The following is a 17,749-nucleotide window of genomic DNA, read 5'->3' as shown; positions in this document are numbered from 1 at the left end:
AGGGAGCCAGCCTTGGGCTTTATCGCCTGAGGCTTTTCAATTAGACTCCCTTTTACACCTGGACCCCTTTTTAACGACTGTTAAAAAGGGGTGTTAAGTGCAGTTAACGTACATTAACGCATAGAGTCTGTGAAACATTCATAGGCCTATGCGTTAACTGGGTGTTATCACCCGTTAACTGCATACTTGTCAGAGAATTCTGTTTGGGTCTCATGAAAACCGAAAAGAAATCCTCGCTAAATCAGGCTAATTGAATAGCCCCTGGCGATCAATTAGCACCCGTTAGCTTAACGGGGTTTATTGAATTCCACCCTTCGTTAGCATACCGCTTGTGACAAGGCAAAGCAAATTTACACAAGTGGCTCAAACACTTTCTTTTCTTGAAATGCAATGTGTATAATTTTTTTCTGATTATTTTTTAAGAAATACCCTGTGGTTCTTGCTTTGGTATCAATCCACTTATCCAAAACTGCAAAACATATACGTAAGATTCTCATAATAAAGAATTTTTGTTTTTGCTAGTTTGCACCATCTTAAATATGTAGTAATTATATGGTAAATAATAATATGGTAGGAGAACCTTAAAGCCAAGGTGGGGGTGGAAGTTTTTCTTTTTTTGGGTGCAGGGTTTGTTTTATGGTAACCAGATAACTATTAAAGGGGCACATTATATGAAAGAGAGGACCCCCCTCTTTCAAATTGAGGGTGCCTTTGAGTTTGTGGGCCTAACTCAAAAGGTGCACGATATGTCGATGCCGCACGCAAGCGGTCAGTCGCACTGTGCATGTGCTCATAGGGTTACCGCCGAAAGATGCAGAACAAATTTGAATGCAGAGAAGGGGTGGGGGGAGGCAGAGTTAGCTAGACGTGGTAGTGTCACGGTCAGCATTTTAAGACGCAGTTGCACTGACCCCGGCAGCCATGTTCATACGAAGAATGTGCACCTGCCATAGGACTGGTGCAATCTCTCATGGTGCCTCTTAATATGCACAGCGACTGATTAGCACCGCAGCCTGCGAGCATCTCTATACGAATCCCATTGGGTGCAGCATTAGCATAAAGTTGAAGTCCTGCTGCGGCAAAAGGGACTGTCGAGGCTGCGATAGCGATCACCTCTGAATCATGCCCTTGAGGTGCCAGATGGGGGAGATTTATGAGGTATATATTGATGACAAGTTCTTAGCACTGAAGGTGTTAAAATGTACAGATTAGTGTATATATAATATATCATATTATGTATATATCATTTATATATAATGCAGGCATGTATACAATTTACGCTCCCATAGTTGTAGCTTTATGAAGTATTTTTGACAGGTGTTCTGGTCTTCTGATTCATTTGATTTATTCTATTTTATTTTATGCTATGTGACTTATTTAAATAAATGTTTTAATTGAGAGAAGCCATATTTTATCTCAATCAAGTATTACTATATTATATATTTTTTCACCATTAGCACAGTCCCTTTATCTGTTTAGTTGTGTAATCCTATTACTAAAGAAGTATAATTGGTTGCTTTTGATGTAGAGAGTTAACCGAATACGGTTATAGTATAACAAATTAAGGATGTTGGGATTAACTTTTATAGTTTCTATCCATTTTCCTTCACCACGTTGTCAAAAATATTGGTACTACATACATAAAATATTACAGTGTGCAGAAATTCAGTTAGACAATTTTTTCTTATCTCCATACATGCCAACACAAACAAGCATATATGTAATTTACAAAGCCAAAGCAAAACATTTCTTGGGCACATTGTGTCATAATTTCTATGCTCCATTTACATTTTTAGACAGTTAATGAAAACAAAAATCTAAATGAATTGAAAATAAAATTTTAACCTCTCATAATCCTGAAACTGTAAGGCCCATGCACAAAGAAAAAACAAAAAAAAAAAACACGACTACAGGAGGTAATTCCTTGCTATGTATATACATAAATAAAAATACTTTCAGAACAAGTTTAAATTAAGTGAGTAGTCTGCTCCTATCCCACACCACTTAAAAGCTTTTGGACGCCATAGACCAGGGGCGGCTCTTGAGTTTCCGATGCAGCTCTCAACTCGGCAGACCCCCACTAGTACTGAGCGCTAGTTTCTGAAGCGATCAGAGACTAAAGAAGCCTCTGATCGCTTCAGAAGCCAGCATTCCCAGTAATGCAGTGCGTGGGAGATGTCATGACATCACCCGCGATGTGAGGCTCCAACAGGCAGCAGAAGCGGCGGCAGGACTCGGGAACCCCGATGGCATGGAGTGGTACCAGCATGAAGACAGGTAAGTTTCTTCATAGGGGAGTGTGAACTAGTACTGGGGGCACTGCCTTAGGGGTACGACTACAGGGAGCATTGCAGAAATGGCACAAGTACTGGGGGCATTGCTTAATGAGCACAGCTACAGGGGGCATAGCAGAAGTGGCACAACTACTAGGGAATATTGCATAATGGGCACAGCTCCAGGGGGCATTACATAAGGGCCACAACTACTGGGGGCATTGCTTATTGGGCACAACTACAAGGAGCTTTGCAAAAGCGGCACAACTACTGGGGGCAATGCATAATGGGCACAGCTACAGGGGAGCATTGTATAAGGGCCACAACTACTGGGGGCATTGCTTAATTGGCACAACTATAGAGGGCATTGCAGAAGGGGCACAACATAATGGGCACAGCTACAGGGGACATTGCATAATGGGCCACAACTACTGGGGGCATTGCTTAATGCGCACAACTACAGGGGGACACAGCATAATGGGCACTGGCTTTCTCAATATATTTTAAACTGTAGGGTCCATAGGGTATCCACAGAATACCTTAAGGTATTGGTGATGACGTCAGGCATCGGGCACCACAGAGGAGGCGGAGTCTACAGGGCATCCGAAAAGTATTCACAGCAGGTCACTTTTTCCACATTTTGTTATGTTACAGCCTTATTTCAAATTGGAATAAATTCATTTTTGTCCTTAAAATTCTACACACAATACCCCATAATGACAACGTGTAAAGTTTTTCTGAGAATTTTGCTAATTTAATAATAATAAAAAAAAACACTAAGAAATCACATGTATATAAGTATTCACAGCCTTTGCCATGAAGCTCAAAATTGAGCTCAGGTGCATCCTGTTTCCACTAATCATCCTTGAGATGTTCCTACAGCTTAATTGGAGTACACCTGTGGTAAATTCAGTTGATTGGACAAGATTTTGAAAGGCATACACCTGCCTATATAAGGTCCCACACTTGGCAGTGCATGTCAGAGCACAAACCAAGCATGAAGTCCAAGGAATTGTCTGTAGACCTCAGAGACAGGATTGTCTCGAGGCACAAATCTGGGGAAGGGTACAGAAATATATCTGCTGCTTTGAAGGTCCCAATGAGCACAGTGGTCTCCATCATCCGTAAATGAAAGAAGTTCGGAACAACCAGGTCTCTTCCTAGAGTTGGCCGGCCATCTAAACTGAGCGATCGGGGGAAAAGGGCCCTAGTCAGTGAGGTGACCAAGAACCTGATGGTCACTGTGTCAGAGCTACAGCATTCCTCTGTGGAGAGACAAGAACCTTCCAGAAGGACAACCATCTCTGCAGCAATCCACCAATCAGGCTTGTATGGTAGAGTGGCCAGACGGAAGCCACTCCTTAATAAAAAGCATGGCAGCAAGCCTGGAGTTTGCCAAAATGCACCTGAAGGACTCTCATACCATTAGAGACAAAGATTTAACTCTTTGGCGTGAATGCCAGGCATTCTGTTTGGAGGAAACCAGGCACCACTCATCACCAGGCCAATACCATCCCTACAGTGAAGCATGGTGGTGTCAGCATCATGCTGTGGGATGTTTTTCAGCGGCAGGAACTGGGAGACTAGTCAGGATAGAGGGAAAGATGAATGCAGCAATGTACAGAGACATCCTGGATGAAAACCTGCTCCAGAGCGCACTTGACCTCAGACTGGGGCGATGGTTAATTTTTCAGCAGGACAACAACCCTAAGCACACAGCCAAGATATCAAAGGAGTGGCTTCAGGACAACTCTGTGAATGTCCTTGAGTGTCCCAGCCAGAGCCCAGACTCGAATCCGATTGAACATCTCTGGAGAGATCTGAAAATGGCTGTGCACTGAAGCTTCCCATTCAACCTGATGGAGCTTGAGAGGTGCTGCAAAGAGGAATGGTTGAAACTTCCCAAAGACAGGTGTGCCAAGCTTGTTTCATCATATACAAAAAGACATTGAGGCTGTAATTGCTGCCAAAAGTGCATCAAAGTATTTAGCAAAGGCTGTGAGTACTTATGTACATGTGATTTTTGTTTTTTTTAAATTAAATTTGCAAAAATCTCAAAAAAACTTTTTACACGTTGTCATTATGGGGTATTTTACACGTTGTAAAATGTAGAAAAAGTGACGCGCTGTGAATACTTTCCGGATGCATTGTAAGTCTAATATATATATACCAGGCCTTATACGGGCAGTCCGTGCTGCCTTTGTTATTGAAGATGACAATCCCCCCGTGGCCAAATCCATATATGCCTTCTTTAAGGATATTAAAGGTGATGCCACTGTATTTCCTCTATCTGGTCAGTTAGTGGATCATTTAGAGGGGGCGTGGAAAATCCGGGTAAGCGGTACCAACCTCAGAAAAGCTTGGCCTTTGCATACCCCTTTGCGGATAATTATTTTTCCAAATGGGAAACCCCTCCGCAAGTGGATTCTCATTTCACACGCCTGGTGAGGAGTGCTACATTGCCAATGTCCTCCTTAAAGAATGCTACGGATCGCAAGGTTGAAATATGCCTAAAATCCATGATTCCCTTGCTGGAGGGGCGGCCAGACCGGCTATGGCCGTGTGCTGGGTAACCAGAGCTCTGAAGCGCTGGGCTGATAGCTTAGAGATGTCTCTAGACGCTGACTTGTCACCTGAGCAGGTGGAGTTAGTGGGTAACCTCAGAGACTCCGCTACGTACATTAATGAGGCAGACTTAGATATAGGGCTCCTCACTTCCAGAATCTCCTCAGCAGCAGTGGCGGCTCGCCGCACCCTATGGTTGCGCTATTTGAAAGCGGACGCAGATTCCAAAAAGGGATTGGAATGCTTGCCCTTTAATGGACAGGTCCTATTTGGCCCTGATCTGGACAAAATTGTGGCCACTCTGGCAGCAGCTAAGTCTGCGTGTCTACCATCGGCAACAGTCCCATCAGGGTCTAGTACTTCGTCCTTTCGGCCTTATAGGGCAAGGGTAAGTCCAAAGTGCAGTCTTTTCCTAGGGAGGCAGGGGCCAAGAGATCTGCCAAGCCAAAGTAGCAGACCTGGAGTACAAGACGTCCTATTCCCAAGTCGGACGATAAGCCTTCAGCCTGACGGGACGGGCCTTCCCTTGGGGGACCCCAAAGTGGGAGGCCGGCTTCTTCAGTTCGCCCAGTGCTGGTGTCTCACAACAGTGGACACTTGGGTAAGAAAAGTGGTCTCTCAGGGGTACGCCCTCTCCTTCCGGCGGAGGCATTCCAGCCGGTTTTTCACCATGGGCAGTCGGATCTAGACAAGGCCCTGGAATTCCGGAAGGTGATCCACTCTATGCTCCAGGCTGGAGTTATAGTGCCGGTTCCGTTGTCCCAGAGGGGATCGGGGTATTACTCCAATCTCTTTCTGGTACAGAATCCAATGGGGCTTACAGGCCCATCCTCAACCTCAAATCACTCAACAAATTTCTTGGTTCAGGAGGGAGAACCTGCGTTCCATCATTTTGGCGATGGAGCCTGGGGATTTTATGGTGTTGCTAGATATTCAGAGTGCCTACCTGCATATTCCCACTGTTTCAGCACACCAGCTTTTCCTCAGGTTTGCAGTAGTTGACCAACACTTCCAATTTCAGGCATCGCCCTTTGGTCTGGCCACGGCGCTTCGAGTATTTACCAAAGTCATGGCAGTTATAGCAGCCCACCTGCGGATGCAGGGAGTCCGCTTGTTTCCCTATCTGGGTGACTTCCTGTTGTTGGCAAAGTCTCCAGAGATCCTTCAGCACCATCTGCAACCGACAGTCTCTGTGTTGCAGGCTCACGGCTGGCTGATAAACTGGAAGAAGTCCTCCCTGGTTCCTTCACAGAGGATGCTCCATATCGGAGCCCTGTTGGACTCCCAACATCAGAGGATCTTTGTGACGGAGGAAAAGATCTCTGCATTGCAGGCAAAAGTGCGAAGTTTGCTGCAGAGTTGCCGGGTGTCTATTCACTCGGCGATGAGGTAACTGGGACCCATGGTGTTGATGTTCGACATGGTGTAGTACGCCCAGTTTCACTGCAGACCTCTTTAGAAGTTGATACTCTCCAGATGGGATGGGTGCCCCACCGGATAAAGACACAGACAATGGTGCTTTCACCGGAGGTACGTCTGTCTTTGGCCTGGTGGCTACAGACTACTGACTTGAACAGGGGGCGCCCCTTTTGGATTGCGGTCTGGGTCCTTCTGACAAAGGACGCCAGTCTCCGAGGTTGGGGAGCAGTGACGAGTCCACACATCTTCCAGGGAAGGTGGACGCCAGCAGAATCTGCGCTTCCAATAAACGTCTTGGAACTTTGGGCAGTATTCAAGGCTCTCCAACAAGCAAGACATGTCCTCCACGGTTGGACAATGCCACCACGGTGGCTTACATAAACCGCCAAGGAGGAACCCGCAGTCAGGTGGCCCTGACAGAGGTGTCCCGCATTCTAGCGTGGGTGGAAGGCAATCTCTCTGCCATCTAGGCAGTGTTGATACCAGGTGTCCTCAACTAGGAAGCAGACTTTCTCAGCCGTCAAGACGTGCATCCAGGAGAATGGTCTCTTCACCAGGAGGTGTTTCAGCTGCTGGTGAAAAGTGGGGCCTTCCAGAGGTAGACCTCATGGCCTCCCGACACAACAACAAACTTCCTGTGTATGGGTCAAGAACAAGAGGCACAGAGGCACTTCTGGTAGACGCTCTGTCGGTCCGGAGGACCTTCCACTTTGCGTACCTCTTCCCTCCATTCTCCCTTCTTCCTCGAGTGATTCGCAAATTCAAGCAAGAAGGAGGCACGCTCCTGCTGATAGCTCCAGCGTGGCCCAGACGTCACTGGTACTTCAATCTTCAGAGTCTCTCCGTAGACTATCCGATGCGGTTGCCTCTACGTCCAGACCTGTTGTCTCAAGGTCCTTGCCATTACCCGGACCTGGGTCATCTGTCTTTGACGGAGTGGCTGTTGAGACTACCCTCTTAAGGTCCAGGGGTGTTTCCAGCTCTGTAGTTACCACCATGCTCAGAGCTCGGAAGCCGGCTCCTGCAAGAATTTAACACAGAGTGTGGCATACTTTTTTTGAATGGTGTCGCCCTAGAGGCTATGCTCCTCTGGTTTTTAGGATATTCAAGGTTTTGGCTTTCCTACAGGTGGGTTTAGATCACGGTCTTCGCCTTCCTTCCCTGACGGTGCAGGTTTTCTGCCCTCTCCGTGTGGTTTCAGCATAGGATTGCTACACTTCCTGATGTCCACACCTTTATCCAAGGTGTACTTCGCATACAGACTCCCTTTGTTCCACCTGTGGCTCCTTGGGACTTGGCTGTGGTCCTGAGGGCTCTCCAAAGGACCGCCATTGAACCACTGGGCTCAGTGGATTTCAAATGGCTTACAGCTAAAACGGTGTTTCTTCTGGCCATTGCTTTGGCCAGAAGGGTGTCAGATTTGGGGGCTCTCTCGTTGCCCTCCCTTTCTGATTTTCCATAGGCATAGGGCAGTGCTTCGCACTTGCCCGGGGTTCCTACCTAAGGTGGTATCTAGTTTCCACATGAATGAGGAAATCATAGTACTGGCTTTAATTCCCCAGACCTATCTGCTGGTGAGGCCTCCTTGGATGTGGTACGGGCTTTACAGATTTATGTTGACCGTACCAGTTCATTTAGGATATCGGACTCTGTTTGTCCTCTATGGTTTCCATAAGAAGGAATGACCTGCCACTAAGCAAACTTTGGCAGGATGGATTTGCATGGCGATTTCTGAGGCTTTCATACATGAAGGCTTTTCTGTACCATCCTCTCTTAAATCTCATTCTACTCGGTCTGTGGGTCCTTCGTGGGCAGCTCGCCGTGGTGCCTCTGCAGTTCAGCTTTGCAAGGCAGCCACCTGGTCTTCTGTCCATACCTTTGTGAGGTATTATGCTTTTGGTACCTTCGCCTCTCAGGATGCTTCCTTCGGGCGGCGGATTCTCCTTCCAGCACAGGAGCATCTCCATCCTTAAAGGATACTGCTTTGGGACATCCCCAAGGTATCCTGTGGATAGCTTATGGACCCTAAAGCAGAAAATAAGAGGTATGGTAAGAACTTACCCTTGTTAGCTCTATTTCTACGAAATCCATAGGGTTCCACAGGACTCCTGCCCTGTCACACCTGTACTGCAGATGGGCTTTGATCTGGTCACCGGTTTTTCCGTCTCCCTCTGGTGAGAATGTGATTCTTGTGTGTTCCAGACTTTCTTCTCTCTTTGTTCTCCTCCTCCGGCCTATGGCTTGTTACGAAACTGAGAGCCTTGGCTGGGGGGCGGGGTATGGGAGAGGGACCCCAGTGCATCCTGGGAGGCTGAAAATTAACTCTGTGGTGCCCGATGCCTGATGTCATCACCAATACCCCAAGGTATCCTTTGGAACCCTATGGACTTCGTAGAAATAGAGATAACAAGGGTAAGTTCTTAGCATATCTCTTATTTTATGCGGTTCTGGATTTCATTAGGTATTTTAGGTGGATGTTTATTTTAAATGTATTTTATGTGGATCTGGCTTGTTTCTGTGTATTTTATGTGAACGTGGCTATTTCAATGTTTTCTATATTGCTCTGGCTTTTTCTTTCACTTCAACAGTGAAAAAATTATATTGGGAAGTTTATGTAAAATGTGTATTTTCAATGTGCTGGGCTTGCCCCCAGCATGACTAAAAAGGAGGGTGTGACAAGGTCATGCACCAGCGAATGTCATACAAAAGGCGTGCGCACAAAAATAGGGCGTGGCCTTGTGACAGCTAGGCCACGCCTCATTTTTTCGTGCACGCCATCGGCTCTTTAACTTGACTACAGATATTTTTGGCTCTTTGCCCCTGACTGGTTGGCCACCCCTGCCATGGACAATTGAGTTTACATACTTCTACTATGGAGTACTGTACCATTCCATTTAAATCCCACAGAAAGTCCACCTCTTGTTTGTATTGAGGTGATGCTACTAAGGAAGTGAACTGAAATACAGATATAACCAAAAAGGAGGGTCAGCAAAACTATTCCAATACTATGACTACAGTTGAGATGATGGTTGGTCAGTGCTACAAGACACCAGTAGTTGGATCATATTTAAAGCGAAGAAGCATGAGCTAAGATAATAACACAATAATAAACAGCATTTGGACAATGCTAAAACACTGAAACTTGACAAATTTACCAAAAACTTTGATGAATCCTTCAAAAATCACCTTTTTATTTTACATTTTAGTAATAGGTTAAAGTATATTAAGGAGGTATAAACTACCTTTTAGGATTTGGATCATTTTTTGCATCTCGCTCATGACGGATCATACGGCATTTTCCAGTAACACCATCTGGCCGCGATATTGACATCCCGCTAGAGACTATCCTGTATAAAGGAAACAAGGCAACATTTATTGTCCACTTGATGTTTGATTTACAATCTACAGTTCATAAGATTATTTACAGATAATTTTCTACTATTTATAACTAGTTACCTGTGCTCCCTTTTAACATCTTTAAGACAAGTGAATAAATATGAAAATAAACCCATTCGGATATAAATTCAATCCAAGTAGTAAGGAATTTGCGATTGACAGAATATTTTGTGAAACTCGCATACATTGCACAAATACACCCAACCGAGAGATGTGCGAACCAATTAGAAATGCTAATTTTCAGTAATCGCGTCGAGGGTGCATGAATTTTCTACAAAATGCAACCTGTCACTACATTTGCAGCCTAAAAATAAAGATTTTTCCCTACCTTTTCACTTGCCCAGGGGGCTGCAAACAAAAAAAACCATGAATTTCCTCTGAAAAATTAATACGAGTTTGGAATTGGCTATCAAATGAAAATTTACAATGCCAGTTTGTCATGAGAATGTCTTGCAGGCACAAAATTGCACCTAATTGGATAGACCCCTACATGTCCACATTCATGTATGGTACAACTGCTTTGTGGTAAGTCGTTTTAGACATGCCTGGTCCATATCCGTGTTCTCACAATTGAAAAAAGCTGGAGCACAAAAAAAAAACCCTGTAAATTTCCGCTGAAAATGTTTGGAGGTTGGAATTGAATTGCAAAAGCAATTGACGGTGTGAATTTCCAGTAAGAGCGGCTTGCGGGACCCTACCAGCTCCTAAATAAATTGACCCTTATCAGTAAACTTCTGTGTTTTCTTTTTAACTACTTCACAACTTAATAAATTACATCCAATTCTTGGTTATTGCTCAAAATCCCTTTTCTGATCTGCTATCCAGCTCAAAGACCTCTCTCTCAAGCACATTCAATACTTCCTGGTGACATTATGTCTGGACAAACAGCTTTTCTTTTAAAAACATCTACATTTCAAAAGTACATCCTAAGGCGGCTTTAAATATCACCTTTACACACAAATAAAAACACATTGAAGAATATGAAAGATGGAAGTTGAAGAAGGTGAAAGATTAATATAATGAAAGCTTGTTTGTGGGGTGGAAAGGAAATAATATTAATCAAAGTATGTGCAAGTCATTTTATGCAGAGCAGCAATAAGGACAGTCAAACCCTTTTGTTGACTGTAATAAATATTGCCTTGGAAAAACAAAATGGATTTTTTTTTTTTTTTTTCCTTGCCAAATAGGCTTAAAAACCGTTGAACCAAACAAAAAAATCATAATAACTGCACCCAAGCCAGATGCAATATGGATTCAAGAGGAAAACAGACGTTCAGCTCACAGGGGCTCTGCAGTTTCACCTGTAACTGATTGTCAAGCTTATGGTCCAATTTGGACACAGCCAGGGCCTAGCCATCAGATCACTTTCAGTATCATCAAGGCCTGTAAGGGCAGCCAAAATAATACCACATTGATGGTGGCTTATAATGGTTATTTTTCCACAGCCTTTACCAATATTCCTGGTGACGATCTCGGAATGATCTTTATCCAGCGGTCATTGTTTTGCTTTAGCAAAGCAGATACATGTGTATAAAAAGCAGATACATGTGTAGAAATACAATAACAGAGTAATTTTTTTAAAGGATAGTTTTTGATAAAATAATACATACCGATTATATATGTCATCATCTTCTCCGCCCCATCCCCAATAATTATTGGGGAAACCATTTATTTTTTGAAACTGCTCCTTGCTCAAGGCAGATACCCCACCAAAATACTGATTGTATGGCAATCTGAAAGAAAACAGAAGTGATATGGCAACCATGTTTACATACTAATTTACTATTGTAAAATGTTATATTTTATAGATCTTATAAATCACCTATTACACCTATTATTATAAATTGATGCTTTGAGGAATGTGCCAGGCTGGTTTTGCCTTAAAAAATGCTTTAAGCATTGCAGCTAAATTGCCGGTATGTTTGCACTTTCCAAAGCTAGCTGGCTATTGTTTTTGGTCCTAGATGCCCAGATAACGGTGTCACTCTTCCCTAAATGCTTAGTCAGCACAAAAGTGGAATTCTGAGGATCTATGTGCATAAAAGTGGTGTAACCAGAACCAAATATTCACTTTCTAGAGATGAAAAGGTGTATCAAGTGGAAGGTAATAATCAAAGGCGTTATAACTTTTAAAAGGTGCATAGTAAGAGATTGGTAATTTTCAGTATTCTGTAAACTCTAAAAGGAAAATGTGGACATGACAATAATAGTGTGATATTGAAACAAATGTTTAACATGTTACAATATTACACTTCCTCCTCACTGGTTTCCCACGTTCCCATCTCACTCCCCTCCAAAACGGTTCTCAATGCTGCAACTAGACTTATCTTCCTACCCCGCCGCTCCACGTCTGCCACTCCCCTCCGCCATAACCTGCACTGACTCCCATTCCCCTACAACCCCTGCAAACTACCTCTCCTTCAAACTCCTCACCCTCAAGGCCTTCTTTAACTCCACTGCTCCCTACATCTCCAACTTCTTCTGCTTGCATACTCCCTCCAGCCCTCTCCGTTTGGCCAATGACCATTGCCCCTCCTCTACCCTGGTTACTGCATCTTAGGCTCATATCCAAGATTGTGCCAGTGTGGCCCCTTCACTGGAATGAGCTCCCTCGCTCTATCAGGCTTCATACCTGCACTGAAAGCCCACCTGTTCATGAAAGTGTACCCTTCCACCACATAACTGTCACCCCACCCTCCTGCCCCAGCCATCTCCAGCTTGCCTACTGCCTGCCCTCAGGTCCTCATCCACATGCTCTTTTGTCATGTCATATGTCTGTCTCCCCTCTCCGCAAGACTGTAAGCTCCTAGGAGCAGGGTCCCCCTCCCTCCTGTTCACATGGCCCTCTTCTTCAGTACTTCAATGACAACCTTCATTTACTCAGTGGCCATTTAGCCCGGAATTCCTCTCGCTAATAGACAGTGTCTCTACTCCTGCTAGTCGCGCAGTCACTTTTGGAGAGAGGTTCCATCTTTCGCCGATTACTCCCTAGCTAATGGTAGGTGGTGGTGCTAATGGTTACTTGTGCTCGGTTTATGTTTTGTTTACTCTATTGTAATGTTATGTTATGTTATTTGTACCTGGTACTGTCCCTACTGTTGCTGTATGTATGGTGCTGCGTACCACTTGTGGCATCCTATAAATATGTAATAATAATAATAATAATAATAGTTATTTCTACATTTTATGTATGGGACAATAGTCGATCTACGTGTCACAAGAAAGATCCAAGGGGAGTCTCTATTCTCCTTTGCTCATTTTCAATATCCTGTAAATTCAAAATAACTTACTGTGCACCTGTTTACAAGTTATAGCGTCTTTAGCTACTACCCTGGCATGGCAAGAGTTCCGGCGTCTGCAGAAGAGGCCAGAAGACGCTGCTGTCAAGAAAGAAGATGTACAGCGGTGGCTGGAAGCTGAGAAGAGGAGGAGGCAGCGCCGCTGGCCAGAACAGGCCAGCGGCAGAAGAAAGAAGCTGAGGACCGGAGAAGTGCTGCAGTGGTGGGAAGTAAAAACTAACAAAGCTCCCCACTGCAGCCTCTCCCAACATACAGGTAGGAGGCCTTGGGCCACCGGTATTATATATTCCACCTAGACCACCAGGACAGTCGGACATTAGGCCCATGGGTACAGCCAGACATTAGGCCTGTGGGCAAATAGGTGGGCGCTAGGCCCGAGCACTGTAAGCAGGTATTAGGCCCTATAGATATTATTTGCCCCCAACTAGGAGTGAGTGACCTGGGTATTAGGCCCAGGTCACAAATAGCAAAAATAGGCGGGTAGCCCACCTGTGCCCACCATAATTGTATGAAGTGGGCCTGGGCATTAGGCCCAGGCCACCCAGTTGAGCCCCTTAGCTAGGCAGGCCTGAGGCAGCATGAAACAAATAGGGAACTCTGGGCATTAGGCCCAAGTTCCTTCTGTGCCCTGTAGTAGGCAGACATATAGCCTGAGCCACCTGTAAGACCCTGGGCATTGGGCCCAGGGCACCGAGCCCTTGAGAGTGACTGGGAAGTAGGCCCAGTTCACTATAATCATAACTGAATAGGTGGCCCCCTACATAACCATACGTCAGAGTGTTGTAAGCTCTGCGGCTCTCACCCTCCGGTTGTGCATCTTGTGTGTAGGCATGGCCCAGCTCATTGATACTCCGTAGAGAGCAGTCAGGCTCCCGCTAAAGCATAATTGTCGTCAGGTAGAAGAGGAGCTGGTCAACTCTAGTTAGGCAGGTAGCAAACATTCAAAGAGAAAGTACCGCGCTTTGCTCTTGTGTAATTTCCGGCTATCATGGTGGTTATTGTTCCGTGCAGGGCAAAAGTTAGAATTGTTTATTGTTAAACATGCCGCACTACACACACAGTAGGTTGAGGGCGATATTATCATAGTAAGTGTAGTAGCGTGACATACTTAATTTAGGTTTAGGCCCTGCACAGCTGTTGTGTTTTGTTGTCTCCTTACAGGGATCTGTGAGCGAGTGGGCGGATGAAGATCAAAAGTGGACGCAGTCAGAAACATCTGTGTGTGTACAGTACCGTCTCTCACTGTGTTTGTCTCTGCCTGTCTTTCTTTCCTTCTGGGCGTACAGTGGGCCTTGCACTCTGGTGCAAGGTCGAGTCTTCAACTGGTGCGCGAGTACCTATAGGTGAAACTCGGGATCGGAGGCCAAAAGTGCCAGTGATGATCTTCACTTAAAATCCCGAATCCGGGTTTGAAAAAAAAAAAAGAAGGAAGAGCTTGTTACTCTCAAACCGCGTTGGCTGAGTGTGACAGGAGATACCCGGAGATACCCCTTGACTTAGACCATGTATGAGGTTTCCGGAGACCTCCATCATATTACAAACTACAGACCCTTATCAAGGAGACTTCTGGTAATTCTTTACCTTTTAACCTATGCAGATTTTTGCACATTGGTTTTTTTATTGAGACGGATTATGTCTATGACCACTAGTGTACTCTTATGTACACACAGAGTTGTTCTATACCGTCCTTTTATGTTGTTTGAAATAAATTATAGTGTGTGACGTACTACACCATATTTCTGCACAACCTTTTTGTTTTTCATGTTATGAAAAAAATTATCTACTCCAAGGAATTACACTTAGCTGAGCTTAGCTAGCAGCGAGGCTGCGACCTGGACTGCACCGGAAGCTCGGAGATATCAGAATAGGCGATTCCTCGCTTATAGGGAATCGCGAGCGGCAGTCCTTGCTTCTGGTGTCAGAGATTCACCAGAAGCCGGTGCTGTAAAGACCAGAGACTGTCCGCATCCTTACTACACTAGACGGGGCCCTATCGTCTGAGGCCATAGTACCCGGTTGGTTAATGCAGCTTAGGGGAGGTAGGCGATTCCCTGGCACCCCTCTCCCGACCCAGTCCCTACGAAGGGTTTTGTGCATCTGGGTTGCTCCGCCAACCCTCCACGTGTGAGAGGCGCTCAGTGCGACCTGTAGCTGTTGGTCTCAGGAGGGTCTGGGTCAGTCTCCCTGTATACCTCTCCCTTGGTTAAGGTATACAGTGCTCTATGTCCTACCATTGCTGTAGTTGATTTAGAGCAGATTGTAATTATATTACAAATGTATTGCATGTGACTATTTGCTAGCTGCTATACTGACACTGGGGTCTATTTACGAAGCAGTGTCAGGAGACAGAGTGAAAAGTGATAAGTCTGTGATAAGGTGCCAGCCAATCAGCTCCCAACTGTCATTTTTCAAACACAGCCTGTGTGATGGCAGTTGGAAGCCGATTGGTTGGCACCTTATCACAGACTTATCACTTTTCACTCTGTCTCATAACACTGCTTAGTAAATAGACCCCACGGTCTTTAATTTCTGTCTGTCAATTATAACTATCACTGTTTTCTCTCCAGCCTCTTGGGGTGGGAGTTTCTTTCTGAGTACTTCACATTCATTAAGACATTTGTGCATAAAGCGAGACAAGAGTCCAGGCAGATTTTATTTATGACTGTCAGTTATAACTATCACTATTGCTCCAATGGACCCTCAAATACCAGGATGTGTAGGGGTTAAATTGTACTTCACATTTACTTGTAAAGACTGAGCTGCCATCCCCCCTCTCTCCGAGACACTCAGCTGCAATTGATCATCGAAATGTCTGTTGAGGGGAGATTTGGGCTCTCTCTGAGTAGTTCTCTTAGGACCAATGTATATAGCACTGGAATCCTACAAACTGTTGTGTTTGTATAAGTTGATGCGGTACTGACTTGTAAGTATATCTGTATGCACTGCACTTATATCCTGCCAATGTGATTACTATTTAGTGCCCATTTGCAAGTATATTTACATGCATGTAGATCCTACCAAACTTATGTGTTTAGGTAGTTGATTTTAAATGCCCTTTTACAAATAGCTTAAGTCCCATAAAATGCATATAACCTAACTCTGCTGTAAAGAAAAAAAAAAAAAAAAGTTTTGTCTTCTTTTGTTTTTCCTAACCTCCAACTACCTGTTGTATAGGGGTTAGAGAGTACTTCACAATTATTTTTATCTGTGAAAAGGGTCACATTGCATTGTTAATCCTACACTGGATGTAGGTTACTTGCAAGTATTTCCCATGTCTCACGACAAAGGTAAACATGAGACTGTTGTCCCTGGGCTGGTTTCACGTAAATCCTGTGCAGTTGGCCTGTCAGGATTTGATACAGGATGGACTGTGGTTTTATTGTTATACACCACAATAGTACACCTCGCCAGCACCTGTTCAGGGGTTATCTTGTATGTCCTCCTGGTCTCAGGTTATGATGCAGTTAGTGGACCACTTATCAGCCCCCACACTGCCTACCACTTTGGATTACCCACAGTGATTACAGCCTGCCATGTTTCCTCTTCTTTCTGGATGGAGGGTTATGTTCACTCAGTTCAGAATCTGTTTTTTAGCACCTACCTATCTACAGATGTTACAGTGGAATAAGCCATCTAAGCATATAGATGGACTGCACCATCCTTTCAGTCCACCCTGATTTCAGATTCTGATATATCATTTGAGGAGGCAAAGGATACACAGGTTTCTCCCTCTGGGCCTATCTTGGAGAGGAGTGTATGTTCCTCTCTAGCAGGGTAGTTAATTAAATTCTCATTATAGAAGATGAAGTACCGGCTCCTAAAGCCTAATAAACCTGGTCTTCAGACACCAGAAGGTGATTTAGGCTGGATTCCCTCAATCTGAACAGCTCACTGTGCTTATGGGGGAAGCATGGAACACTCCAGGCAGACTGTTCCAGATTCCAAAAAGACCAGTGTCTTTTTACCCTCTCCCACAGGGAGAGTGCATTAGGTGGGAAATCCTCCTCCCTACTGGGGATTCTTACGTGACACTTTCCTAAAAGGGTTACTCCCCAGAAGGTGGTTTGCACAACTCCCGGTTCATTTAGCTAACAAGGAAGGAGTGATTACTCAGATTTGTTTTTGATTCAGAAGCTAAATTGGTATCGTTCTATTCTGAATCTGAAATCTCTCAACAGGTTCATCCATGTGCCCAAGTTCTGTATGGAGACCCTACGGTCAATTAAGCTGGCAATGGAACCTGGGGATTTCATGGTTCCCTAGACACAGAGGATGCATATCTGCATGTAACTATTGCACTATCCACCAGGGGTTTCTAAATTTTTCTGTTAGTCAGCAACATTACCATTGCCTGTCTGTCCACAGCCCCTCGGGTATTTACCAAGATAATGGTGGTCATGACTGTTCATTTCAGAAGAAGGAGTCAGGATACTGTCATACTTGGATGACCTCCTGATATTGACATGGAGGTTTTACAACATCATCTCCAGCTGACAACTGCCTGTCTACAGAAGCAGGGCTGGATAATCAATTGGAAAAAGTCTTCCCTTACTCCAACAAGATGGTACATCTGGGGTTGACACTGGATTCCCTGGCACAAAGAAACTTTCTACCAGTGGACAAGTTTTTGACTCTACAATTGCGGGTGTGCATATATATACATACATACACACATTGCTGGACTACTGCTATTTTAGCAGTGTTAATCATTCACATGAGGGAGAAGTAAAACATTATATATTGTGATTTTTAAGCCCAATACTATGTGATGTTTTAGACAGCAATATAAGTTAAGGT

General features: G+C 44.6%; 1 protein-coding gene across 1 annotated transcript in view; it reads right to left on the bottom strand.

Annotated features, from left to right (window-relative positions):
• Positions 1-17,749, bottom strand: part of B4GALT1 (beta-1,4-galactosyltransferase 1) — a 72,336-nt gene that overhangs the window by 3,753 nt on the left and 50,834 nt on the right. Inside the window, exons 4-5 of the mRNA XM_088448377.1 lie at positions 11,264-11,386; positions 9,500-9,604 (exon numbers count right to left, since the gene is read on the bottom strand). Coding sequence (XP_088304503.1) covers positions 9,500-9,604; positions 11,264-11,386 — 228 coding nt within the window. The remainder of the gene's footprint in view (positions 1-9,499; positions 9,605-11,263; positions 11,387-17,749) is intronic.

Source organism: Taudactylus pleione, unplaced genomic scaffold, assembly GCF_031769625.1.
Source record: "Taudactylus pleione unplaced genomic scaffold, aTauple2 ptg000454l, whole genome shotgun sequence".
Lineage (NCBI taxonomy): Eukaryota > Metazoa > Chordata > Amphibia > Anura > Myobatrachidae > Taudactylus > Taudactylus pleione.
The sequence above is the reverse complement of the archived record's forward strand: the minus strand, read 5'-3'. Positions and strand labels throughout refer to the sequence as shown.